The 27,276-nt window shown below is 46.3% G+C and overlaps 1 protein-coding gene, 1 long non-coding RNA gene and 1 other non-coding gene across 12 annotated transcripts in view; 2 read left to right on the forward strand and 1 right to left on the reverse strand.

The window, feature by feature from the left end:
* The window catches only part of LOC135909244 (igLON family member 5-like), a 351,641-nt gene that overhangs the window by 99,468 nt on the left and 224,897 nt on the right, over positions 1-27,276 (reverse strand). The window contains exon 1 of one of the 3 annotated variants that reach the window (XM_070531658.1): positions 4,647-4,746. The exons of the other annotated variants lie outside the window; for them this stretch is intronic. Coding sequence (XP_070387759.1) covers positions 4,647-4,740 — 94 coding nt within the window. The 5' untranslated portion in view covers positions 4,741-4,746. Of the gene's footprint in view, positions 1-4,646; positions 4,747-27,276 lie in introns of those variants that run through there. 3 annotated transcript variants of the gene reach the window in all.
* Positions 1-27,276, forward strand: part of LOC135909252 (uncharacterized) — a 119,085-nt gene that overhangs the window by 60,815 nt on the left and 30,994 nt on the right. For all 8 annotated transcript variants that reach the window (XR_010566662.1, XR_010566664.1, XR_010566660.1 and 5 more), the window contains one exon: positions 13,637-13,710. This is a non-coding gene — a long non-coding RNA (uncharacterized lncRNA). The remainder of the gene's footprint in view (positions 1-13,636; positions 13,711-27,276) is intronic.
* On the forward strand, positions 17,216-17,404 carry LOC135910260 (U2 spliceosomal RNA). The gene has a single exon (XR_010566978.1). It is a non-coding gene; the product is annotated as a U2 spliceosomal RNA (small nuclear RNA).

The following is a 27,276-nucleotide window of genomic DNA, read 5'->3' on the forward strand; positions in this document are numbered from 1 at the left end:
ACACTTTCATCAAATAGCTCTAAGTCATAAAACAGAAAGGCCGCACAAGCAGGTCCAGAGGTCAAACTTTATTATACCAGTAAGCGAAATTTCACCTTGTGAAGTTGTCTAACGAACACGCAAAATTGAATACACAATCAATTTTGTGCTTCGCCCCCTACCACAAAGTACGCAATTCATGAAAACACATCCAACTATGGCTTTCAGGCTTACGCTGGTAACGTAAAGGTGAAAAAAAAGTGGGGACAACCGAATTACGTTTGGTCAGTAGCGTGTCGAGTGGGTTAAGGAATATTCTCCTCAGGAAATGCAAAACTAAAGTGTGCGTGAGACAGTTCGATGTGTATGAGACAGTTGTCCTCGCAGAGTTTTTCATGGCACTCATCCTGCAAATCAGGTAAATAACTGTAGGTGTTAAAGAACTTGAGCATTGGGTTTAACAAGAACTTGGCAATGAGAACAATCACCGTCATAATCTAAATTTTAGTTATAATCTATTCGAGCTGGGATATGAGGCTATCTTTAATACACTCTACAACATGTGTCAAAATGCAACAGAACAAATATAGTTTTTGCGGCTTCAAAAAGAGCAGTTTCGAAATCCTTTTGCAAGCGCAATTACCTACAAGAGGGCTTCCAAACCATCGTATTCTTTAGAGTATGAAACTTTTTTGTCAAAGAAAAAGTTGTTGGCAACACATTAGCGAAAAGCGCTAATGTTTTTACTACCTCCGGCATCGCGGTTTCAGTTAAACTTCCACTGCCACCATTTCGTGGCACCAAAACAACAGTGAAGAGGTCGTTCGTCTTACGTAGTGCTAGCGTTTTTCATACTTCTGTGTGCTAGTACAAAGCGACTTCCGCGTGATTCTTGCCAAACAGGCACCATAACTCGTCGCTCATATGGGCAAGTGTTATATATGCATTTGTGCAATAGAGTAAAGAAGCTTGCTTACAAGGATTGTTTATTTTTTTATTTGTAGCAATATGTAGCATATTCAACGACACGCAAGGATCTGCTACTTTAGGGCTTCTAATTTTTGGTTTGAATTTTGAAGAAATTTGAATTTTGAAGTTGAAGAAACGAAGTAACTTGAAAGACCGCAACACAAACCTTTGATTAAAGTGTTACCTGAGAAGAAATAAGCTTTTTGATGAAGAAACCCTACCATTCACCATCGTGTGAGTGATTATGCGAAAAATAAGAAGCGCGTTTTAGGCTAGTAACCGACCACTACGCCTTCTCACTGTACGTTTCCTCGCCTCAGCGCACTCAAATACCTGAGCCCAGCATGAAAAATCAGTAATTCACTCGAGCCTCGTTTCCTACGCATAACACATTAGCAGCACCAGGAGGCGGTGCGCGACTGAGACAGATCCGGACGGCCAGGCCCAGTCCACCGAAGTCTCGAGGTCACATTTAACGAGGACCTCGAAAACTCCCGCAGCAGATACGTTGGCTGCATAAGAAAGGCGGCGTTGGCGATGTTGGCGGGGAAGCCAATAATGTGCGCAGTAACCGATCCATCTAGGCCATCCATCCATCCATCCATCTAGCGGGCCGTCGCTTCACCGATCGATCTAACACGACGGGCAGCCCTGTCAGTCGGCTCCACAGTGCCCATGCTGGACACCCCGATGATGTCGTTTCCACAAAGTTTTCTGCTTATGCGGCACATATCTTATTTTCCGCACTTTATTCTTCTTTGAAGACTCATAGATTGCATGCATGATATGCGTTGTGTAACGACAACTATGAAGAATTGTGAAAGGCCGAAGTCAAAGAGTGAGACTGTCGTGCTTATGTCGTAATTGAATTTATGAGTTGATTTCTGTAATCTTCTGTTATCTTATGTTTCATTACTTCGCAGTGATGTCTGAAAAGTTTAGAATCGTCTGGCACGTGCTGCGACAGTACATCTCGCATAAGGCAGTCCCCCCCGCCAACATGTATTTCTTTCAGAACGGCGGTTGAAACATACATGATGAGCTCGGAGTGTGCAGCATTTCTTTTTTTTTCTGGAACTGGAACGTAATTACCCATAAAGCTGCGAAACGTCGCCCCGAAAACGCGCGCAACGGATACGTCCAAAATTAATCAAAGCGTACGCACTTCTTCTGGCTGCTTTTGGGCGAGGAATAATGAGCTGAATTTGTGGTGTCAGCAATGGCTTTCATTGATGAACTATGAAAGGCCATTGTCGATGACCATAAAACATTGTTCCGTGATCGGTAACACGATTTCCATGAAAAAATGGTCTCGCGTGCCGCGCGCAAACATTTTAGCCAGTTCCTGTTACATGCGGTGAGAACCGGGCAGAAGTCCTTGTCTTCAGTTAGTACAAATGTTCTCTCTGCTTCTTGTCTCTGTCCATGTCACTTCGCGCTACAATCCAAGATCTTCTTCTAGCAGAGCTCTACTGAATATTACAGCAACTAATCGTCAAGTACTCTAGGACATATTACAAGATTATAATGTCGGTGAGACATAGTGGGACACTTTCTTCACACAAGACAATGTTAATATTTTAGTGCCACTCCGACAGCTCATCACTTACTGACCAGTCGACGATCATCTTTCTGCTGCTCTATATGAAAGCTTTAGCTTTTGGGCGTAATGACGCGGTAAGAAGCGCTACACATTCCTACCTCGTAGTAGCGTGTTAGTAGGAACTTCCATGGCTAGTCATAGCGGACCCCAGACGCATTCACCGAGCTTCGCGACTCGATAGCCGGCTGTGGTGGCGGCGTTTCGGTGGGGGCAATAATGCGGAGTCTCCCACTGCAGCGTCAGACTCATAATCATATCAGGTATATATATATATATATATATATATATATATATATATATATATATATATATATATATATATATATATATATATATATATATATATATATATATATATATATATATATATATATATATATATATATATATATATATATATATGTGTGTATGTATATTCACTTGTATGATGAACACGCGCCTACGAAAAGAAATCGATGCTGCGTTTCCTACGTTTCTGCTGGGGTCCGGCCTTATATATACATATAACGCCCCCGCCTTTCCTCTCTATCTCTCTTTTTCTTGTTAATAGCTTCCCTCCTAGATCGTACAGTCACCAACTGCACACTTTTCTAGTAATCATTCTCCCCGTCCCCCACCCTTTATTTTTCATTTCCTTTAACCACAAATATGTTCGAGAGGTTCTCGCCTTTACGTGGTAAACGGCTACTCCCCATTGCAGAGAAGATAAAAAATATATTACAGCGCAAACTTTATGTGCGTCGTAATTCTATCATGGACAAAAGACATGATTACACAAAAAGAGAGAGAGAGAGAAACAGAAGAAAGGGATAAGGCAAGGAGGTTAACCAGAGGGAAAGATCCGGTTTGCTACCCTACGCTGGGAGAGAGGTGAGGAGGAGGTAAAGTGACTTGAAAGTAGAGACAGAGAAAGAAAGGGAGAACATATACACAGTCACAGTCGGTGATTGTCACCGCATGCAATTACCGCACAACCCAGTAGCACTTGTAGCGCCGAGAACTTCAGTTCAGGCTGCAGCGGCTTGTTAAAGTCAGCACTCCTAAAGGTATAGTTAATAAATAGCTAGTAAATGCATGCGTTTATTAGTTTACTATGCATTTTACTACCTTCTGACTAGTTCTGTACTAGCCAGCGACTAGTAAACCCAGTAAGTGCTGGCTTTACTAGCCAAAAGGCTTCTTAATAGTATTTACTAAGTAACTACTAAGCCACTACTACCTCGTCTGGCCGTAGCCTACTATGCTGTGATTGTGACAGTCTTATGAAAAACTGAGATAAAATGTAGTGGTGTTCAATATGTTGGACTAACAGTTATGTGCAACGTTGTAGCATGCATATGTGCAGAGTGTAGGCTTTATAAATGTGTGCACAAAGCTTTGATTATTTAACCAAATACATAGGTGCTCACTGGTGCAACATATGCTCCCTCAAACTAGAGCTATAAATACTTTTGAAGTTGTTCTGGACAGAGTGTCGCATAGTACATCTTTGTCGCCCTGGAAGTGTATTCTTGCTTATAGTTGCTTGTTGGAGAGATACAGTACATTCTTATCCCAAGTCAGTGCGCCTTAATGTCGCGTTTCTATTCTTTTCGTATAAGTTTTTTTATTTTTCTTTTACTTTTCCTATGCTATGAACTTCATATGACAATGCAAGTGGCACTTCTAAATCTAATAGGCCCCATTATATTGTTGGTAATAATATTTCAGTTTCATTAGTAACTGCCCTAGCGAGGTAGTATTCAGTTAGTACTCAGTTAATGTTTTTTTTTTGTAGCTGCAGCAGGTAGTGAAAAATATTAATCACCATTTTACTATCTGTACTTTCTAAGAAGGTAGTGATCTTTGGGACAAGTAACGTATTAGTGTTTAGTTAGTGAATATGACGACCTTTTTTTATTGGAATGTGTTGTCTTTGAGAACTGCAGCAGAGCCCTTGTCACCCTCCGCTAGAATGGCTTGTAACGTCGGCTTTCTAAAATGCATTTCTCTGTAAAAGGTCCTTGGCTCAAGCGCGCTATCCCGATTGCGAGTAATCGTATGTGTAAATTGTAGCAAGGACAGTTAGAGATAAGGCATTGAAGAGCCTCCTCGCCACCACACTCATCATACGAGGCGTCGTCGGCCCATCCGATTCGGAAAGCAAAATACCTCATAAAGGCCACTCCTAGCCATGTTCGACAAAGCATGGTAGCTTCGCGTTGGTAGAGCCCATCTGGGATGCGAAGGCGGAGAGAGAGAGAATGAAAAGGAAAGGCAGGGAGGTTAACCAGATATGAGTCTCCGGTTTGCTACCCTGCACTGGGGATGGGGGATAGGGGTTAGAAAGATGGCATAGGAAAACGGTAAAAAAAATGAAAAAACAAGACACGCACACAGGGAGGCGCACACACAAAAGGCGTTCCAGTTAAAGTCGTTCACACAGGCCGGTAGATCGTAAAAAGCGCAATAGCGCTTGCACGGCCTTCTTCTGTGACGGTAGGTCCTTTCCATGTTGTAGAATTATTTTTTCGGATAGCGGTTGGTCATCCAGTTGGTCAAGTTCGTGGCGAAGGCATGCCCTCTGGGAACTGTACTGCGGGCAGGCACACAAGATATGGACAATTGATTCTTCAAGGCCGCAGTGGTCACAGGTTGGGCTGTCGGCGGAGAGAAGAGTCTATATAGGTGGTGCAGCTGGTTGCATTCAAAACTTGGTGTGTTCCACATGTGTTCCACCCATATCCTGGGGGAGCATTCGAAGTTTTCTAGCGGCATTTCTCTTTGATAACGGTATCAACTCCTCTTTGTTGCCTTGAAGAGCCGACCGAGCAGCGTTATCGGCGTGCTCGTTACATATGACGCCGCAGTTACTTGGAAGTCACTGAAATGTCACGTGGTGTCCTTTCTCAGCCAAGGTATGGATACAAATAGGATAGGATGGATACAAATAGGATAGATATGGATAGCCAAGGTATGGAATACAAAGTTGTTCATGTGGTCCATGCCGCAGGGCTGATACTAAACGCTGCAGTGCTACTACGAGTCACTGAATATGAACCATCTTCGAAGTTGTTCTAGGCTGACGATATGAAGTGCAGCTTGAAGAGCTGGAAGTTCCGCCACCATCGACATTGTTGGATGTTCCTCTGGAGCCGCGGCTTTCCCAGTGAGAGCCACCACTATCAGCTTCAAACAAAGTACACAAAAATACCTCATGTACCAAGCCCTTAACAAAGGAAACAAAGCAAAACCATGTCCAGGCTTCTTTTTTATTATCTTTGTAGTCCAGTGGAAACTTCCGAAGCAGACATGAACATTTATGTGAAAAGCAGTAAGGCAGAGCTCACTGACAAAGAAAACCAGCACCAGCAGTTCGCTTGACGAGTCCGCCACCAATTTTACACCGTCGGCCAACCACGAGGCAAGTGATAAGAAATTCACGAGCAAGGTTATGTCGGCCTCTTGAGCAAAGAAGAGGCTGCTAGGAACGCAGGGTCTTAAACATCGCACCCTAGCTCCTGCTAGGGTTTGTACACCGAAAAGGAAGTATGCGAAGTGGGCCTATTTCACGCTTCCGTCAGCATCAGGATTGTCACGCAAGAAAAAAAGTAATAGATGCCACCGTTTTCGATTTTTCTTCTTCTGGTATCTCGTCTACGGAAGCCCCACGAAAGAAAACAACACAACAAAACAGAAAATGAAGATTTTAAAATAGAAGAACGAAACTGAAAGTGATCATTGGAATAACTTCACAGACGTAAAGCGATGTTGTTCCGCCTCCACAAATGCTCTTGCGAAAAGACGCTCTCGTTTTCAGACTGCATTTAGCGGGCTAGTAATAGAGTGCGGTCGCAAAGACCGGCTACCGCGAGGTGTCTAAAATACACGCTTAGGGCCGAACAATTTTTGTGCAAAGAACGGGCACCGTTTGGTTCGACCGTATGTAGTTTACAGCCCGGTGTTCAGCCTAATTTAGAAGATGTGGTCCTTGTTCATGGTTTAGGATTCACATTCCCGACGACACGTGGTCCATGCAGACAAGGGCGCATGTTGCAGTCATTGAAAATGCCGCGAAGGAAAAAGCAGTCGAAAGGGCGGCGAAGGCCGAAAATGAACATTAAAGAAAAGAAGACGAGATACGGCTTCAAGCTCGCAGCACAGCTCCTTTTCAGGTAGGACGCTCAAGCGTGGTGGTGATAAGCTCACTCGTGGCTTCATTCCTTCCTTTCTTTTTTTTTTCTTATTGAGACTTGGCTAGGTTAAAGACTTGGATGCTAGGCGACGGTAAATGATATTGGAGAAAGAAGTTTGAGGAAGATTTTTAAGCAGTATAAATGGGATGGGATGGGAATGTAACAAATAATAAAACAAACTGTGCAACTATGAAAATAAAATTATAAAAAAGAACGTTCCTAGATTCAAGAGCGCGGAGCGCCATTGTCGTTTCAAGAAATGGGCGGAAATGGAATGATTTTGCGCGTGTACGACCAGCATCCAAATACTCTAAGTGGCTGCTGAAAACTCAAAAAGCCTGGTTGCTATGAACATAGGTTAAAGAAAGACTCGTCAAGAGGGTGATGTCTCTTACTCTACAACGAACAGCAGGTTCTGTTTTGTGCATATTGCCGTTCAGTGTAACCGTCACCACACACACCACCTATCAATTGAACATAGGAGGAGGAGGAGGAAAAGGAAGGAAGGAGCATACGGACGTGCTTTGGTTAGGATGTCACACTTCAGACAAGGTGCTAGTGGCATCGTCGGCAAATCGCATCGCTTCGCTTCGGGGCTCCCTGGGCGAGGATGAGTGGATGAAACGGCGCACCAGGACCTCCCCGGTACGAACTGGCGTGGTCTGTCTAAGATGTCATAAGTAATAATGCCTCTTGCGAATGGAATGAATAACTACGATACTTCTCAGTCAAGGTCACGTTTCCGTTCATAAGGAGATTATCACAGTAGTAAACGCAGCTGCCTTCTGCAAAGAATGCGCTGATTAAAGAAATAAGGTTGGCCTGTTGTGCGTGCAAGTGTTGCTTTTGCCAAATGCATCAGTAGAGTATGTAAAACTGAGGAGCTAGCGGTTCCCGAACAGGAAGCATCGAAATCGGTGCCTAATTGAAAGACCAGCCTACAAATCTGCACAATCGTGCCTCGCGCTTCTTTACTAGCCGGCTTCTTCCTCGTCTTCGTAAAACAAACTTTTTCAATGAAAGGAGAAATCTACATCCACCCGTATGTAGCACCAAGCTACCGATGCAAAAGCTACCGAAATCCACAAGCATTTTTTAGAAACAAAACTTTGTAGTTGAAGAAAAATCCATCCTGGTCCCGGATTTGTTTCTCAGAATACCGTGTGGATTTCCTTTGTAGCTTCGTGCTACATTCGGGTGGATGTAGACCTTTTCTTTCATGAACCTTCGTCCACCTTGCGGAATTCTGCAGAACTAATTTGTTACAACTTTATTCAGTGTTTCTTCGAGGAACATGCGTGCACCCGTTTTAAGTTGGTATTAGTCACAGCATTTCGTTTTCTTGCCTAATTATAATGTTCTCAAGAAAAGTGGTATCCATTTGGGATCATCAGTCGATCCGAGCACATTTTGACTAACTCTCCCGCACAGAAATTCCTATGAAGATAGGCCAAGCGAGAGGAAACTTGGAAGAAACTATGCTACCTTGGTTCGATAATAGGTCTTATCTGTAAGGTTGATGTTCGAGAGAGTTATGAACGGCTAGGCTTGCCTTGAAGCTGGTTGTTCGATTTCACAGATTTATCATAAATTAGTTCATCGATCTTCATCGTAAATAACCGGACCTTGTTTCACTTTGCTATTTCTCGAGCCGAACTGCAAACAGCACGGCGACTACCAAATTATCGATGTCGTATAAGGAATGGCCTTCCTAACGACGTCGCTGCCAGCACCATTGCATTTGCATTCACAGAAGAAGTCTCAGAGATTTTCTCACTGTAACCAATAATGTTTAACTAATGTTGTAATCCGAACCCTTGTGTAATGCCTCTGTGTGGGGTCTATAAGTAAATAAACAAATAAATAAAGAAAGAAAAGTTGATAGCGACTTCAGCACATCTAGCCATAAATATTATAAGTCGCTCTTCTTTTAATCAGTGAGCTTATCAGTAAAGCTTCCAACAATGCCGCGCAACACATAATAATGGACTCCTAAAACGTTCGTGTCATTTGCAGCGTGTAAAGCCAGTGAGTCACACAAAAAATTTTTGCAAGAAGGATTGTTCATGCACACGCTGAACAGAGGCATTTCTATAAAACATACAGTTCAATTTGCGAATGTAGATTTTTCGCTCATTAAAGCCCCCATCATTTGTAGATTTCGAAACTATTCAGGAGCGCATTTATTGTTGTTGTTGTTGTTGTTGTTGTTGTTGTTGTTGTTGTTGTTGTTGTTGTCGTCTCCGTTAATTTATCGCGCGTAAATTTGCCTTGCAATACTAGCCTAACATCCCGTCTTCATTCTCGTTTCATGCTAATGGTTGGGGAAGAACAATTACTACGGAGCGCACAAAGGCAGTCAGTGCTCATTATCGGATGTGATATATCGTCACCTATTGCAAGTACAAAAAAAAACGAATTTTTATTTTAGGAGGAGCGCTTGCGATCGATGTCATTTTTACAGGACACTGTGCGAGCTAGGGCGAATTAACGCTCATTACTGTCTACCGTGCCCACCGCCCCCGCGAAGTGACCAGCGAGCCGTGAAAGCATTGCTGGCGCACGAGAACGAACCCCGTCTGAAACTAAGGTGAAAAAAAGGGACAGAAGAGTGTGAGGGATAAATAGAGGAGACACATCAACACGCTTCACGACCTTGCCTAACACTTTCCGGTCCGTCAGAACAACGAGGCTTCACTCGCACGCCTGGTCAAAGCGAAACGGATGAGAAGCGAAAAAAAAAGGTTGTAATGACGCGTCAGTGAAGCTGGCAACGAAGGCGGTGGTGTTAGCGTGATAGTGAAGGAAAGGCAATAAAAGAGATGAAGCGACAAGCGACCGGCGACTAAACGACTTCCGTCGGGAATGACGTCCCGCGGCCGAAATCATACTCGGAAACGAGCCACGGCCGCGGGCCTCAAAGGCAACAAAAGGACGTTTGTGGCACGGCCGAAAATGAAAGGACCCCGCGGCACAAGATGAAGGAGCGAAGATAGAAGCACGCACTTTCAGTTCACCGAGAAAGGAAAATATGAGGAATGTTGAACAAACGAGGCTTAGCTCGAAACCCATTTGAGCGCGCGCACGCGCACACTGGGAGAGAAAAGTCAACAGTTTTAAATTGCATTCGTCAACCCGTGTTCGATGAAAACCGCCAGCAACCCATTGACTGATGGCGGCTTTTATGGTCTCGAAGCAGCACCTATAGCATACCTGAGGGCATGCAGCTTACTTATTACCGCCTGGCACTCTAATATATGAACCGCCTATATTCAAACGGACGAGACAATTTTCATTCAGGCAAAGTTGAAGCGCAGTCACCGCAGCATTGAAATGAAACTCTAGACCTGCGCCCCGGAGCTGCGCATCATAGGCGCCGAAATTGGCGATGGGTCGCGCATTGTGTTGCATTCCTCAGTTCAAATCGTCAGTCCTATAACACTGCATGAAGGAAGCTGACCGTACGAAATTAGCCTTTTGTGCTGATGTTTCTCAAGATAAAGCATGCTTGTACATTCTTCATAAAATTTCCAAATCTGATTCATCGCTGTCATATTCCCGTAGTCATTATAGTCGCCTTTCAGCTGAAACAAATGTATAGGACTTCGCAAGCCGTTCAGACTGAGACCAAGCCTTCACTTATATGTACCATATTCGTATATGTTATAGGCAGAATGGGCCCTTCGTGAATCTGCTTAATTAAAATTATTTTACGGTAAATGTATGCACTAAGTAATATCTGGGAAAAAACTAATGTAGCATTCAGACTGGTTCCGAGTATCTTAGATCACCTCTTTGAAAAGCCGCGCCAGAAACAATGAACTAGAGCAACAATTTGAGATCTCAATTGCACTGAGAAACCGGACCCGTTGATATTCTATTGAAAGTCGGTTTGACCAGCTTTAGTGCTTGCACTGAAGAAGGCTGTGATTGTGTTCATCAAATAAAACACGACATGTTGCGTTCACTCCCCGCCAGCGCTTATAAGGGATTCCGGAGACCTGTCCAGTAAACAGCGAGGTGATGAAAAGAATCCTGAAGAAAAGCATAAACTGAGTAGCAGCGTGGCGGCGTACGCACAAAGCAGTAAACAAAAGACACCCGTCGTTTCGGCGTCAACCGCGGCGGCGACGACAGCAGCAAAAGCGGAACTCCCGGCACCTGAGATGGAACATTTCCATACCGTTTCGCTTAGCGCCTGGTTGCTCTGGTTCTTAGCGGCGCATATAAAATGTAAATTAGGAGCAAGCCGCCCGCTACGCTCTGAAGCAGATTGCCTGCCATAGTCGCGCTCCTGCCCCCCCCTCCCCCCTCCGCCTCCATTTCTTTTTTTTTTTTCTGTAGCAAGCGCCATCCCGGTTGCTCGCACCAGCCGACTACCTCCAACGTCCTCCAACCGCTGTTCGCGCAGTCAAATAGAAACAGGAGGAGAGTAGAGGAGGGCACGGCCATGGAGGATGCACTTTTTTGGTATTGTGTATACCAAGAAATCTTGCGCCCTATGCGCGCACGCCTCAGATGGGGCCTGGGCGCGTTGAAGGAGCTTCTAGCTGCGCTCTCATCTTGCAGACAGCGAGTCGTACTTGTGCGTTCGTTTCTTTATTCAGCGCCAACGAAACATTGTTGTTCCGTGTGCACCGAATACGCAGAGACCTTCCCCTTCGCGGCTTTCTCCTTGGGGGTTTTCCAAGGCCGAATAGGAATGGAGGACAAGCGCATGGGCTGATGGCAACCAGTTGCGCGTTCCTAAAGCTATAGTGAGAAAAAACAGCAACACGCGGTGGGTGCCGGAAGCAAAAAAAGTTATTGCAGAAGTGCGAGCGAAATATAAGAGTTATTGCAGCATGCGAGAATCAATTTTTTTTAAAGAAAGGCCATGCACTTTGCACCCTACACATACGTGACTGGGATTTTAAACTGTGAGATACCGCCAAGCTACGCTTTGAAGGACAAGATGTGTAATAAGAAAAGTTCTCAACTTTCGTATTCTGCAAAAAGGAAAGACTTCGACAAAAGTTCTACTGCTCAAGCGTTTTTCCACTTGAAGTGCCTTTACACGCCTTTGAGATCGTGATGCAAATTCAAAGCCGGTTCTATGTACGACGAAGCACAAAATCTATTTCCGGTGCTCTGTCAAACTCGCAGCTTCCCTGCAATTGGTGCTACAGCCCGCATTGTGCCTTGCTCGCGTCATTTTTCGTAAGTGTTTCGTATTAACCTTCCAACGGAAGCCCAGTCGGTACTGAGAACCATGGAAACAGTGCTCGCCCAATAAGTTTTGCGTGGGAAGTCTCCTTTCGACATAGTAATATTATGCATGCGTGCTCTTACTAAATATGTGGTGTGGTATGGACATGACTGTCAATCCTGTAGGCAACGAGTAAATTCTGAAAGGTAAGCATTGCTTCGATAGAAGAGACACATATGATTACATTACTTTCTTTTCGACCTCTCATTCCGAAGGTGCGTGGTACGCAGTGATTCTAGATTTCATACCGAAAGCAGCACGAACGACAGGACACCGGCACGCTGCTTTCGGTATGAAAACCGCAAAACATGCCGAAACCAACAACCTAATAACAAGGAAATAAAAAGTTATTAGCTGGCTTAAGACTATCTAAAAACTGGTAATATGCGCATTTTTGACGTTCTGTTAATTACGTGTGTTTTTTAATTGATCCTATTTTTAGCGCAGTTACGAAATCCCTTACTTAGTACCACTCTCTATAATTTGAAGTGAAGTTTTGAAGTATGTTTTTCTTGTACGTTTTTTTCATTACACTTCGCATTCATGTACACCGTTTTGACATGTCGCATAATCGCCTTCGTGTACGTGGTCACCAACAAGCTCCTCAGCTCTTGAAAGTTTTTCCTTGTTGTTTATGTTCAATAGCAGATGAAAGCATGATGGGTCAGAATTTCCTCCTGACTCTCCTCATATCTAACCTTCGTTTATTCTTTGAAAACGAATGGTACGTTGGTGTCTCTACTACAGTGCTTAAATGTATTCCCAGTGAATAAATATTTGGCTGTAATCGCGTCCATGCAAACTGTACTTATTATCTCGCCTTTTGCCTTCACCCGCGTAGCGTAGCCAACTGGACTCTTGACTGCTTAAAATTCCGGTCTCTTTAGTCACCCACTCGCTTTCTTGTTGCTAACTCTACCTTAATCAATAAAGCAACACAAATAAGCATTAGAAATCTTCGAAATATTCGAGAACGTATTAGTTTGTGTTCACGTGACCTAGTGATGAAACCTTTAGGGAAGAGTGAGGCGGCAAATTGCAATTTCATCTTTCACAAGAGGATACTCATTTGAGTGTTTTTATTGTCGATTTGAATAAAACCAGAGCTAGACATTACGAGTACAATATTTCTGGATCAGAAAGAAAGAACACCGCACAATCGACACTAAAAAAAAAAACACACATACGATTTGACAGCGAATGTTGTTGTTCTCTTGGTAGCTCTTGCTTTGCGTGCTCGAAAGAATAGCACGTCAGAGACGCCCAGTTTGCATAATTCGAGCTGCCATCGTTTTATGCCAAGCCCACTTAGTTCTATTTCAGTGTCATTTACTAATGCAACATTTTGCGAACGCTGGGGCTACAACTTTCACACAGGTTTCCCATTTCATTTAAGTAATGACCGCACCATCAATACCGAAGAACCAAGAGTAAATTATGGTTTTACATTAATTTGTTCTTTCTGTATATACATATATATTTTTTACAATTCCCTGACGGTAGAGTTCGATCAATGTCGACTGTCTACTTTGTCGCTTGTGTGGAAACGAACACTTACTTGCCTGATGGCTTCGGATGGCCTATTCTGGAATGTACGCTCTCTACATCACAAGCGCCTCCCCCTTTGGCCCTGCCCCCTCACTTCTTTCCGTCCTCTTACAGGTACACTGTAATCCTCTCGTGAGAGCAAGGTGGCGTGTCCCCGATGCCAGTCACGCTCGTCCGCGCACTCTGCGGTAAGTGCGTACGGATGTCATCGGCGAGGGGGAACGGCGGTGCCGTGCGCAGCAGCACACCGCGTCGTCGCCGGCTCGCTCGCAGAGGCGCCCTGCGGTGCCATGTGTCGGCATTTACCTCGGATTAAGCGGCCGGCTGAGCTCGGTACGCGCACACAATGGTACAGAACGAGAACTCGTAACCGCGACAGTTCTTTTTTTTTTTAAATTACTATTTTCCGCTCCGTCATCAAACAGTGAACACGCCGCGTGATGTGCTTCCACTGCGCAAAGAACAGCCACACCGTGGTAATCGCTGCCACTACCACGCGCAAAACGACTTCCTGTTTTGCGTGTCTTGGTGCGACGTTTTGGGCACGCACTCCGAACTAGCCCGAAAGCCTTCGCTTAGTAATAGGCGCCCTTCCAACGCTACATTTATTTTTCCCGTTTTCGAAGTCCTGACAGGACGTTCACTACAGTGACATTGCGCTAACTTGGATATAACCCAACGCGACGGAGACGAGAAAGACTAGATAGCAGTGACTAGTTGGCGGAGCTGAAAGAGAACAAGATTTAATTTAATGTCCGCTGTCTCATCCCGATGTTTTACATGATCTCTTTTTTCTTCAAAAACCTACTGTAAAAGAACAAAAACGAATATTTTTTTTCTTACTGTTGAGCCTAACCCAGAAGCGTGCACTGCTTCTGTCAGTAGAGCGCAATTATAGTGAGTAGAATTCTATGATTATAAACTACCTAGTGAAATAGACGTGGACGTGGACTAAAAAAAATAAAAGAAAGAAAGAAACGGCTGCCCTTCCCCCCTGGACATTTTCATTCTATTATACTTCTTTGTATATGTTTTACGCAAATTGTGACTCAGTTTCTGCGCATGGTCGCGTGGATTGGAAGCAAAATAAATTCGGGAACCGCTTGTAGCGTTAGCCTCTCATTACTCATTACTCATTACTGTGACGATTATTTCAATGCCACTATTCTTTCAGCTTTTCGTGGATTACCAGAATTACACTTCCAACCGGGTCGTCAAAAGTGGATACGGTACACTCAAGTTTTCAACACGCTAATCGATCATTATTGCAGTTCACAAAATTTTAGAAAAATCTTAGCCGAGAATGTTACCGCTATTGTGCCGTTTTCTTTCGCTTTTTATAATCGCATATCTGTTCTTCTGAGGCTAACTCTCTCTTATAAAAAAAAAGTTTAAGCAAAAAACATAAAGAATCTTTGGTTAAACAGGATTCCACAGAATGCGGGTGGATGCCATAGCTTACAGGGCATTAATAAAGCAGTAATCCTCAAACATCGTTTGCCTTCATGGAAATTTAGGAACGACATAATGCATGAGCGTCGTGGTTATGACTCTTCGTGCAGCATCGCTCTCACGGCTGAATTTAGCGGACAAGAACTAAAAGGACGACGAGCCAACGAAAATGACATGAATGAATGCAGCAACGCAGAAAGTGTTGAGGACAAACTTTAAATCCCCTCATCGCCGCCTGCAACGTGTGGTGCCTGTAGAAGGCTTCCGCTCACAACACTACAGCCGCAATAAGGCCTCACGCGATTTTTATTCGCGTTTCATTTTCTTTTTTTTTGTCTTGTTCTTAGAAGCTGGGGTGCTCAAAAAACCCACTGCTTTATTTGCGGGTCAACCCTAAGAAAAGTAATGAAATGGCACGACCTCAGCTTTGATAAAAACAGCGTCTTGCACACTCCGACGCAGCATCGCGCCCCCTCTTCAGCAGCAACAAAAGAATGCCGTGCATTGCTTCACGTGCTCGGCGCGATTCTCCTAACGCGATGAAAGTCAAAACCACATAGCGCGGCAAAAGACAACGCCGGATGAAGAAAAGGCTTTCCTCAATTTCCCATGATTTCGTTATGAAGGACGGCGGCTAAATCTCATAAATATTTCACGAACGCGTCGTCTGCTGACGCGCTTTTAAATAGCACTGTTCAGCACCTAGGCTCCTTTCCCTTTTCTCCAGCGAACGTGCCCCTGTTGTGCGCGCGTCCCATGGTGATAAGCGAAAGCGTGGGAAAAGGCAGAAAGAAAGGGCTGAAAATGAAATAAAAGAATAAAAACATAACATCTAATTACGTGCGCGAACCTGAACGACGCTCAAAATTGTCGTCTGTTTAGAGAAGATTACGGTATTTTAGAGTCTCGAGCTTAATTCTTAAGCGTTGCAGAAGAAGGTCCTGTTGAAATTCGCTTCTTAAATAATAATAAAGGCAAATCCAACATGGAGGACTTTTTATTTCTAATAATATTAGTTGAATGAATTCATAGAGTTGCAAAGGCTGCTTGAATGGATGCACGTCATGAAGATATTTTTTTTTTTGCGTTCACCTATAATGGAACAGGTGCGGCAATGAATAGAACGGGTGCGGCAATGAATGATGCAGCACCTAATCAAACCACATCGTGCATGTTTATGCCCACGCTTCCTGAACACAACGCAAGTAATGTCACAACAGTGAGCAAATCTGAAATGCTAGCTCCAGGCTCAGGCGTGCCTACGTTGTTCGTTCGTTTTTAAAATTGTTTTCATACTCATGTTCCGAATGTTTATTCCAACCCCTAAATACATACTTCACGAACAGCGAAAACCCAGGAGCTCGACTTAGTGAACTACTGAAGGAGCCGACAGAGGCTGAAACCAGGAGAAACCTATCAGAATGCAGCTGCTTCATTGCCAGAGAGCACGAATCTGGTGTTCGTATTCTAGTCCAGAGGGACAAATTGTAAAGACAATCGAATGATACCCCGCGACCCCGATGGGGCTCCTGCTCCTTACACGACGAGAACGCTGCTGAACCAATTGTGCCGCTATGCACTGTAAAACCTCTCCTTTTATGTTCACTTTTTGTGCACGCAACCTAGCCTTAAAGAAGTTCAGTGCCATTTCACTTTGTGAAGGTGGATGATCAGCGAAGCTATGTATGTAGGCACCTTAATGGCAAACTTTCCGTTGTCGTGCGTCAAACGCCGTGTGCACATAAATGGAAGGCTTGGCGCGACTAGTCGCCCCTCCACGACGTTGAGCCTCTGAAGGTGATGAGGCACGGGGGGTGTGCATACCCATATATTTTTTTTTCAAAACGCGACACCTTTTTACTAACGAGTCCCGGCACGTAGAACTGGCACGCGCCTCCGAGGGCACACACTGCTTCACCGTAGCCAAGGCGATCGTGCGTTTTTAGATGTCCCGCAGTGCAGTAATGGTGGTGAGGTCACTCGCAAACGACAAGCGGTCACAACACAGGCCCACAAAATTGTTTCCCCACAAACACCCTATGAAACCTGGCGGTTGCTCAAGTTAAACCTTCGAAGTTTGCGGGATTGGGGCGGCATGGACGGTTCGCATTTCTTTCCGCCTCGTGGTCCTGGCGGGCAGCACGCTTACGAGAACGCCACCACGGGAGAGCGGAAGGAAAGGAAACGAGATCCGCAAGAGCTTGGAACGCCGACAAAGACGGGGTGGTGCGAACGTTAGTCATGGCCCACGCGGGTCAAAGTGTAGTATCTGTTCTTATCCGCTGAATATCTGATACGAGTTGTATTCGCATCTAAATAATTAAACTTATTTTTGCAAGTTGGGGGAATGCTTAATGCATAATCTTAGTGCATCGCCTTCACCGCGGGTCGGCCCGGTATTGCACTATTTTCGCGATCGCCCCACGTATGGGGAGAAATTCTCAATCTACGCGGCTCGAAAGACGCACGGATTTTTTTTCCACAACCCAGCCATATACACCTTCGCTCTAAAAGTAGCAGCGTACGTCATGCGGATGGAGATCGTCGTCTTGAGCCAAATGCGCTAAGCTTAACTGGGCTTCATTCTGTAAGAGCCCTCCTTGTGGACATATCCATTTCTTCTACGGCTGAAATGCTGATTGGCTGTGGCACCTTGCTGCCGCGGACCAATCAGCGGCAGCCGAACCAATCAGAAGTTCAACAGCAGACGAAATGGAGATGTCCACGAGCTGGACTCTTACGAAATACCTCCTCTGATGTCTAAGGAACATGCGAGCGAGCAGATTTTGCAACCTTATCTATTTCCTGTCCCGTGAATACTGGCAGTATCAACGTAATCACTATAGAGTGGGTGAAAAAAAACTTAGTAGAAAGGAAGGACTTCGTTTGTATGCACATATGCATGTACAGAGAAAAGCGAGAAACAAGCCTTAATGATACGCTGGAGATGGTAGCCTGGCGTTCCGCCTGAGATGGTTCTCCAGATGCTAGATGATGATTGCCATAGATTCATTGATAAACACTTAACAGAACATACATTCACATGCACACATATACAATTACACCGTAGCAATATTTACAACGGTTTATTAAGGCTCGTGGTCTGCAAGAACGTCAGCAGCGCTTTAGTAGCGGGTAATAAACTGAATAAACTGAAATTGAAACTGAAACGCACAGGTGGTGCTTTGCCATGGGCCGGGAAGGTGACGCGATTCCAAGCTCGAGACCCCTTGAAGGTGTAGTCCCGCCTTCAAAGACTGTCTGTATGACGCATAGCGGCAGTAGTCGCACAGAACGTGTTGCAGGTCATCAGGTGCGTTTTTTCCAACGCACATTGGGGAGTCCGTCATTTTCATCTCGCACTTGAAGAATCTCGTGTAAGATACGTTTAGTCTGATGCTGTAGGCGTGACTGGTGTCGCCTGTTGAGGCGTCGCAGCATGTAAAATTCTCATGATGGATCTACTTTCTATAGTAATCCGTACTGGTGGCTTGCATCTGTCTGAAGGGATTACTGGAGACCCCAAGCATGTGCTAATACAAGTGCCGCCGCGTCTTGTCGCGAGAAAGGTATTTGGACCATTTCTCTCGAAGTGGCGCGTTCAGCTTTGCCAGCATGGTCAGCCTAGACGTTGCCTTGTATATGCATATACAGCCTTTGTCAAAAGTATATGGCTGACCTACTCCTTCACTAGATGAGTGTCATTCGGCTTTTTAATGCGGTTCCCGTGGCGCTTCTAACACTCCACGCCACTTGATGGCGAGTACGACAGTTCTTCTCGTTCTCCGGGGCTTTCAACCTTATGGCCCACCACAGAATCTCCATTAAACACCCTGTAGTGTGCCTAGTGATCGCGAGCTACCCGTCTCATAAAATTATGACAATGTGCATACATTAGCGTCCGAAATTGATCCAGGAGTGAAGGTCAGCACCAAACACATCTCATGAAACATACTGCGTCTGGATCCTGTCTGTGGTGAATCACCTTCATTTCTCTTCATTGTGAATTCAGCGAAAGTAAGGTCTGCTCTTAACCTACTAACATGATTTCCCCACCCTTGAAACCATTAGCTTAATCGTTTCCTTCCCTCTACTTAGTTTTTATCGGTACAGTGATTTTCAATATTGCCATCACAGCCTTATAGGCATCTTTTCATCCTGATTATAATGAAACACAACCGTGTCGAGACAGTTCGGTGCTATAGAGGGCAAACTCTGCGGGCGCAAATGAGGGAAAATCAGGCCGCCTATTCTCTCTATTCTTTCTGCAGGCTGTCGGTCCGCGCACGTACTAGGGAACCTGTCGCCCATGAGCAAGCAGCGACCTTGACACGTAATGCTTACGCAAGCCCAGGGAATGAGGACTAACAGAAAAGTGCAAAGAATGGAGGAAGAAACGAATATATGAAGTGGCAAATTTCCGGTTACTATCGGCTCCAGTTGTAAAAGTAAGAGGAGTAGAGAGCGACCTAGATGTGAAAGAGAGGAAGTGTTCCTGTGAGGTCCGCAGCCACGTTACGAGCGACGAGATAAAGTGGGGCGCCAATGCGATCCGGTGTAATGAAAAAAAAAAATGCGGAAGACACACAAACGGCAGTCGGTGAGGCAGGCACCAGGCCAAAGAGGCAGCCTCGCCCTCATTTCCGGTGTCGCTGGTGAATGTAGCGCTCCCCAGTGGTAGCGGCACGCGGTTGCACATTAGTGCCGAGCGGGCGACGAGAAGGACCTGGCACGGAGGCGAATCGGTTGCTGAGGTAATCAGCGCCGTGGGTCCGAGCTCGCGTGAGTCCCAGATTACGCCCATGAGGCGACCGGCAAAACAGTAAAAAAAGGGGTGTCCCTTCGCACCCTCGGCCCTTCCGCCATCTGCGTCTGTGCTTGGACACTACTCGGCCGACGCGCCGAGAACAACTGGTGGAGTCCACGTGCTCGGGAAATGCATCGAACAGAAAGTAGGGTCGCAGCTGATATCTCAGGCACCAGGTGCTCGTCGTCTCCAGCACTGCCATTTGCTCCTTCCATCATGGCGGAAGTTCTTGTTTTCTTTTACTTACGGCAGAGAGGTGAAAAGGTGGCTGCATAGGGCTATAACCGTGTTCTCTTTTACCTTTCTCTTCTCCCCTTCCTGTTCACATTTCCCGCGTTAACTTTAGTAGCCTTTTTATTATCTTCTTTCCTGCTACTACTTTAATGTTGGCCTATTACCTGTAGCAGTCACACACCATGGCTAGAGGAAAGAAGCAGCACATTTGGGAGCCCCCCTATTATCTTGCAGCTACTGCTTAGTGTTCTCGAAGAGCCCTCAAGGCTGAGACGCCTTACCTAAGTGCCGAAATGCCTGAAATGTGGCAGATGGTCAACAGTATTATGTTACACAAATTAGTATTGAGGCTTGCTATTTGTGCTGGTACATATAAAGTCGCATTTGTGGACTTCTGGATTTATGCAGCTTCCTTTGGGAGCATTGCTACCAGACAAATTTCGCGCTATTGTCTGGCGCATGCGAAACATACATACGTAGAAACAGCACCAAAGCTTGCTGAACGCATACCTTCATGAAGGGACTTTTACTGAAGCAAAGGTCCTGACTTCAGGGCTCACGACTCCAGAAGGGCACACACGGTCTATTTCCGTGCATGAAGGTGGCATCCTTCACTGCTCATCTGTACATACGCTGCACCTTGTACAGTGCATGTGGTTGAGCTAGACTCACGTCTTCTTCCCCTCTTTCCTTTCCGCTCCCCAAGTATAGGATAACAAATTGGACAAAGTTTATAAAACGCGCCCGCCTTTCTTTTCTTCCCATCTTCCAAACAGCGAAGTCACTTCATGCAATACCTTGCACGTTACTAAGTGTGTAACAAACGTAAAGTTTGACAGGTCGTCAGAGACCCAACTTCTTGCTGTCGGTATGAAGGCGCGCTAACTCTCCTTGGACGAGGGATGACGGTCTTTTCTTGGGTTTATAAAGACAGCTGAATGTTAAAGCTCTTATGTGATTCCGGTAACCAGAAATGCACAGACAATCATGCTCTAAAATGTCATAAAAACGCAATTTATTGCGCGGATTCAACGATCTAGTCACAGAAAAGCACTCTATATGCAAGCGAAATTGGATCAAAATGAAAACAAAAAAAAAGCTTTATCCATTCGTTATGCAGCAGACTCACGCAACCCTATCGGCTTTCCCTACTTTCTTTTTCTTCATTATTGAGGCCCAGCCGCCACCTAATCTTGCGCAGGCATGGCGGAATTTGCGCCGCGCAGTAGCGCAGTATAATGATTACGCAAGTGACAGGAACCTCACGCTGCAAGTTCTTGACATCCACTTCCGTTTTCTGTCACCTACTTCGAAGCCCTTGGCATAGAGAAGGGGGCAGCCGCCCCATCGGAGAATAATTAGGCCCTCGACGGCTAACATTACAGCGGTAGAAAGCACACCAGATTTTTTTTTCTTTACTTTGCTCCTTCAATCGAAGGCGTTCTCGGCGACACTACGTAGCAGCCGTGTCATTTGTCACCAGCCAGGCACTAGGCGGTGGGGTTGTGATCTCGCCGAAAAGGGGCGCTTCATCGACACTGCGGCTGAGCCTTCTCCAGGAAGCGGGGAAAGAAATAAACACGCGGAACCGAGAGCGCCGGCCGGCACCGAGGTGGACGTCGTCAAGAGCAGCTCAGGTCTTGAGGGCGGCCAACAGTGACCATCGCGAAGCTTAGAGATCATCTATCTTGAGCATTACTGCTCAAGGGCGTCGAGAGAAAGGAGGGCTAAAAGCATTATCGAGTAATGCTTTTAGCGCTAACAGTCCTTCCAGTGTGCCACCCGTTCGTCGGTTCCGTGCGGAGTCCCGCTTTCCTGCACGACCAGTGCCGCTGATATTCCGCACCGGCTCTCTTTCCTAGGCGACCGCTTCCACGCCGCCGCGTTTGGAAAGTGAGACTCACGCACGACGTACGGGAAATAGGAAATACGCAACTCTTTCCGCTCGCTCGGTTCTCACGCTATCCTCGCTGTTTGTGCCATGTACGACTGATGGAGGGAATAACCAATTTCCGGGAATACAAGATACTCAGGGCGAGCAAAAAATAAAGAAAAATTCTACCTTCTGCTTCCTGTTTTCTTTCTCCCCACGGAAGCTAAAAAAAAACACCCGTCCAAGAGATGCCATGCGAAGCAGGAAAATACCGGCTTCGCACTCAACAAGCTCTGTTGGCTAGGTTCGCAGACTTGCTACAGTGCCCTTTATTTTATTGCCGTAGCAGTTTCACGGACACTTGAAGCGCATTCCCACCACCGCCGTCGCCGTGAGGTTCCCTATGAGGTCGCCGCGCGCCCTACGCTGTACGTGCGAGTGAAGGCGTGCGAGCTGACAATCGCGGCCAAATCTCGCCCGCGCAAAAGAGACGAACGTGGGCAGGAAGCGCGCAGTATCCCGTCGTGCGCAAGGCACCCAACGCTGCGGGGCACCGGGGGAACGGGAGAGAGGGGGAGCGGCGTTCAACCCCGGCTGCAACTGCGCATCTGGCGGCTGCGCGCGGTCACGCAGCCGTATCTTGAGAGCGATCTGCGTCGGGGGGTCGATGTTTTGTGCGTGCTGTGTGTACTCCGCGCTCAATTTGCGTTGACGCGATAAACAGGACAGTACAACTGTCATTTCGATCGCTGCTGCTGCCGCGTTTCCTCATGCCAGAGTTTTGACAGCGAGTTACTGGTGATATTTGTCGATGTCTGTTATTATGCGCGCGTGACAGCATACTTACCAAGTTAGTTAGCATGCGTATATTTACAAGTTTATACGGCCGATAAAACTACTATCGTTACTTCGTATAGCTGTCCCCTAATTTGCTATGACATTCGATGCTTCAGCTTTCTGCGACTTTGTTACAATGCTCTTTATTGTGGTAAACTTGTGCACGTCGTTCGTTTCGCGCCACGTTAACCTCAGGCGATTTCGTCATCAGTCGCGGAAATGAGAAAACCGGAGCAGAAGAAAATTCGCCTATGATTGCGATACTCTCTAATGCGAAATTTGAACGCAGCTGCGTACGTATTTTTGTTTTGCGATGTCTCATGCGGCACGCTGCAAACGGATCGAAGTGTGGCGCGACTGCCTCGCTAACCGGGATATTGTGAAAGGCAGCATGTGGGTGATGCGTGGGTGCAATTCACAGCAGCAACGGCAGAGAGACCTCCGTTCATGCAGCGCTTTCTTTCCATATATGCTATCGGTGGTGTCCTCGGTGAACAGACTCCGGTGCCTTCTCGTAGCCACCGCAAAGCCCGTCTTCCGCGGCACTACGATTTTCGTCTCACGCTTTCCCCATACCCTACGCTTTCCTCCTTCGCTTTCTTCTTTGTGATTTCTTCGCTGTATCCGCACTCTTGCATCCGCACTCCGCGTTCGCTCCTTCATACTTCGCTGTGCTCGTTCGCTCGGTTACGAGGACGCCGAGGGATGACGCCAACGCCGACGGTCGTCGGAAGAAGAGGCGTCTAATACCTCTGCTCTAAAGTGTCCCACGATTGCGATACTCTCTAATGCGAAATTTGAGCACAGCTTGATAGGTGCTTTCATTTCGCGATATATTTAGGCAAAGTATTTGAGACCAAAATCACCACACCGACTGGCAGTGGGACAGTGCCGACATCGCCTTCGCAGAGGGAAGGGTCGTCTGGGAACGCTGGTGTAGTGTTCTTCCAGGCCGGCAGGAACCAGGCAGTTGCAGGGAAAGTACGCAGAAGGAATTTCTTTATTCCATGGACAAGGTGACCGGTGAGCGCCAGCATAGCTGGGCCACCGTCTGTGATACGCTGGGAAGTGCGCCGGCTACGCTCGGCGCCGCGGCATATAAGCCCTTATCAAAGGGACGTGTCGCAGTAGCGCACCTGTCGGTTATCTGTAGGCGTGCAGCCACCACAGCTGGCATGATGAGTGGCGTCAGAACCAGATGTGGAAGAATACGACCAAGGTCGATTCAAATAGGTCGCGAAGCTTCGGGCGAAAAGCGGTTCAGTACAGATTGTCACCGACATCAGCATGGGGGGTTATGGGAGCAGCGATTGAAGCGCGACTAGGTTTGGAGGGAACAAACATTGGGAAAGAAAAACGCGTTTTTTAATTCAAACGAGACACAGTTAAATTCATTCAACGAAAATAAAATTCCTAGTCAATTTTATATATTCGTGATGAGTTAAATAAATACGCTTAATTTTATTATTATTAATAAATGCATTTCTTTTCAGCGCCCATCGCTACAGGGGGCGTTAACGCCACTATCACTCGCAGTGCAATGCACGTCTTGAAATGGGCAGAAAGGCGCACTCGTATCACCTGTTGGAATACGCCCCCCTCACAATTTGTGCTTTCTTGCTGGTCGAAGTTTGTCTGAATTTGGTGACGCGGGTAGCTTCATTGCTTCTTTTGATCAGTCAAAAGTAGTGAGTTACGACCGCCAGATAATTGTGTAGTTGTTTTCGTGCGACTGCGCTGGCCGACGGACTTGGCATCCGACAATAGGATCAGCACTCTACACCTAAAGCTTTCGTCGGCCTCCAAAAAAAGTATGTTCTGCGCAGGGATGTGATTTCGACAACCGTACGGCTGGCCTTTTCCTGAATCGCTTTCCACGCTGAAAGCTCGAAACGCCCATCAAGTCGAATGGCGGGGCATTTGAATGTATAGCTCCAAAGGAAGAACAACAAAACAAATTTCGCGCCTTCGAAAACAAAATGACGTCACTTCTGCTTTTACCGGACATGGCGTCACGTTATTTTTTCTTCCGCCGGAAGTGTTCCCACCACATACAGATGGCGCTAAGCCCCATGAACCGGCGATGGACCGCCATGTCTTGAACGTATGGGCTCCTATGGAAGCTTCGCTACCAGGCATATTTACCTTGATACGACGACGAACGCGCGAGCAGTGACACGAGCGTGAAGGGCAGTATGGGAATGCTGGAACAGATGAGTGGCCTCGGAGCCAGCTGTGGAAGAAGACGATGACGAACGAGCGAGCTCGTGTCTGCGCGAGGTGAGATCACTATCCTTTCTGCACCGAACGCTGCGTTTTCCAGACGATCGGGGTTATGAGCCACTTTTAAGGCTTTCGCTTTAAAAATCTGCGTATTTCACACACTGTGGGAATAGATGGAAGCGAAGCTATATATATACTGTTTGTCTAGCCCGGTTACGACGAAGGACGCCAACGCTGAACCCAGGAATGTGTGCCTCCGAGCTGCGCTTTAAAACTTGCGATTGTGACGTCTTTGAGTGAGCACGAAATCGCGAATTTCCTGCTAGGCCAGCCGCATCTGGATGCGGACGTGGGTGGCACGCCCATCTACCAAGATTTAACTGCACGTTGTAGTAACCAATGCAGTTAAAGTTCCATTGTGTCGTATCTCATATCATCGACATAGCTTTGGCACGTGAAGCCACATCTAGATCGACTAGGTTGGAAAAACCGCAACTGCTTATCACACAGAAAAAAGACTACTTAGCACAGCAAAACTCGCACAGGAGAGAATGATTAAAGCGTAAAAATATGGTAATAGGAAGCTCTTACCATGCCGGATCACAACGTAGGGCTTCCATGTTTATTATGTGTTAATAAACAATGGACACTTGAAAACGCTAATGCTGCTAGTGCTTCGAACATCTTCTTTGTATACCTTCAGAGCTAGCAAGTGACTGCGTGGAAAAATTGATGGATAATCCTGGTTGAAAACGACAGCAGAAATTTCGGTCGGAAATACACTAATTTATGTCGCAAGTACAGAAATTTCTATTGTACGACAGAAGATCCTGACGTTTCTGAAGTTCCTGAAGGTCCCCCGTCCCTTGTCGTTTGTAAATTTGCCTATACGAAATATAAACAGTTTACATAGCTGGTCATGTCAATACTGCGCAAATAACTCGACAATGTTGTTGCACTAACGTCGGCGGTGCGCCTATGCTTCCGATGTCAGCACTTTGGTAATATCGAAGTAGCAAGAGAATAATGAAACGAAGAAAGCTACAGACATGGTGGTACATCAACCTGAGTAAAAAAATAGAAATGTAGCACATTAAGGAAGGGCTCTTGAGGACACAGACTGATCGAAGGGATACCTTTTACCGTAAACGTTTTGCGCAGCCACGACGGCCGCAGGTCGAGCCCTCTCAAGTCAACACCGCTGGTACGGGCCGCTGGCTCGTGACTCGAAACTTATTGCGGCCCTCAGGTATACAAACGGGCGCCGGAGCTTAATACGAGGAGTGCATCGTAAACATTAGTTGGATGGACACAAACACGCGCGCGGGACCGTGGTCTCGAACCACACGAGCGCACCGCGCAGTTCTGGCAGAGCCCGGGGCTGATCGATGACGGCCCGGACGCACGGCTGCGGCGCGCACTGCAGTACAGCGGAGACGGCCGCAGCGGCAGTCGCTCGATGAGCCACGGCCTGTTTGCGCATGTCGATGAAGAGCCTTTTGTAAACGTCCCGACCCTTGGCATGGCCTTAGCAAGGAATCCAAAGCAGCCCGCTGCGGGCAAGAAGCAGCTGCCCGTGCAAGACGGTCGTGTTTTTTCCCCCTTCTCCGGCCGTGTTGAAGATTCATCGGGCCCTGTTCCCGTCCTCAGGGCGAAATCAATCGATTCGCCAGACTGCGGGGAGGAAACACGTGAACTTTCGGCACCGCGCGGTTGCTGCACGAGCCGCTCGGCCGCGCAAATGCGTAAGAGGCTCGCGTGCGTTCGAGTGACGCCCCGTCCGATAATGACGACACGCTCGCCTGAGTGCAAGCGCATTAGCTCCTTTCGGAGCACTACATTTTGCTTCTTTCCTTTTAAGTGACGCTACAGCGTGTTAATCACGGGCGGGTGCAGTCAAAGTCAACGCCGGGCAAGACATCGCCGACCAGCTGGACCTCCAGTAGACTTCAGTCGCGGCATTTATTCAATACTTCCTGAAGCTGTCTGTTGACTGGTCGATGAGGGAAATAGGTTAAAAGATCCGAAGAACACATAATTTTCCCGAAAAGGGAAGACGCTGCGTTATTTTTTTTATTCCCGTTTTAATTCACAAAGAGCTATAGAACTCGCACAAGGGTAACGGTAATGCCTCTTAGCATGGCGCAATATTACATTACATGCTGCGTTATTCGCGAGATGCAGCTGCATTACTACTTGGGACGAGAGGAAAACCATCTTCGCAATAATTTGTTAAACTATAGGTGAATAGATAATTGATATATTTTGAGGCACAAGAATTTGTCCCAACATACAACAAGCGTAGCTTTATTGTACATAATGCATGAA

The sequence above is a fragment of the Dermacentor albipictus genome, chromosome 1, assembly GCF_038994185.2.
Source record: "Dermacentor albipictus isolate Rhodes 1998 colony chromosome 1, USDA_Dalb.pri_finalv2, whole genome shotgun sequence".
Lineage (NCBI taxonomy): Eukaryota > Metazoa > Arthropoda > Arachnida > Ixodida > Ixodidae > Dermacentor > Dermacentor albipictus.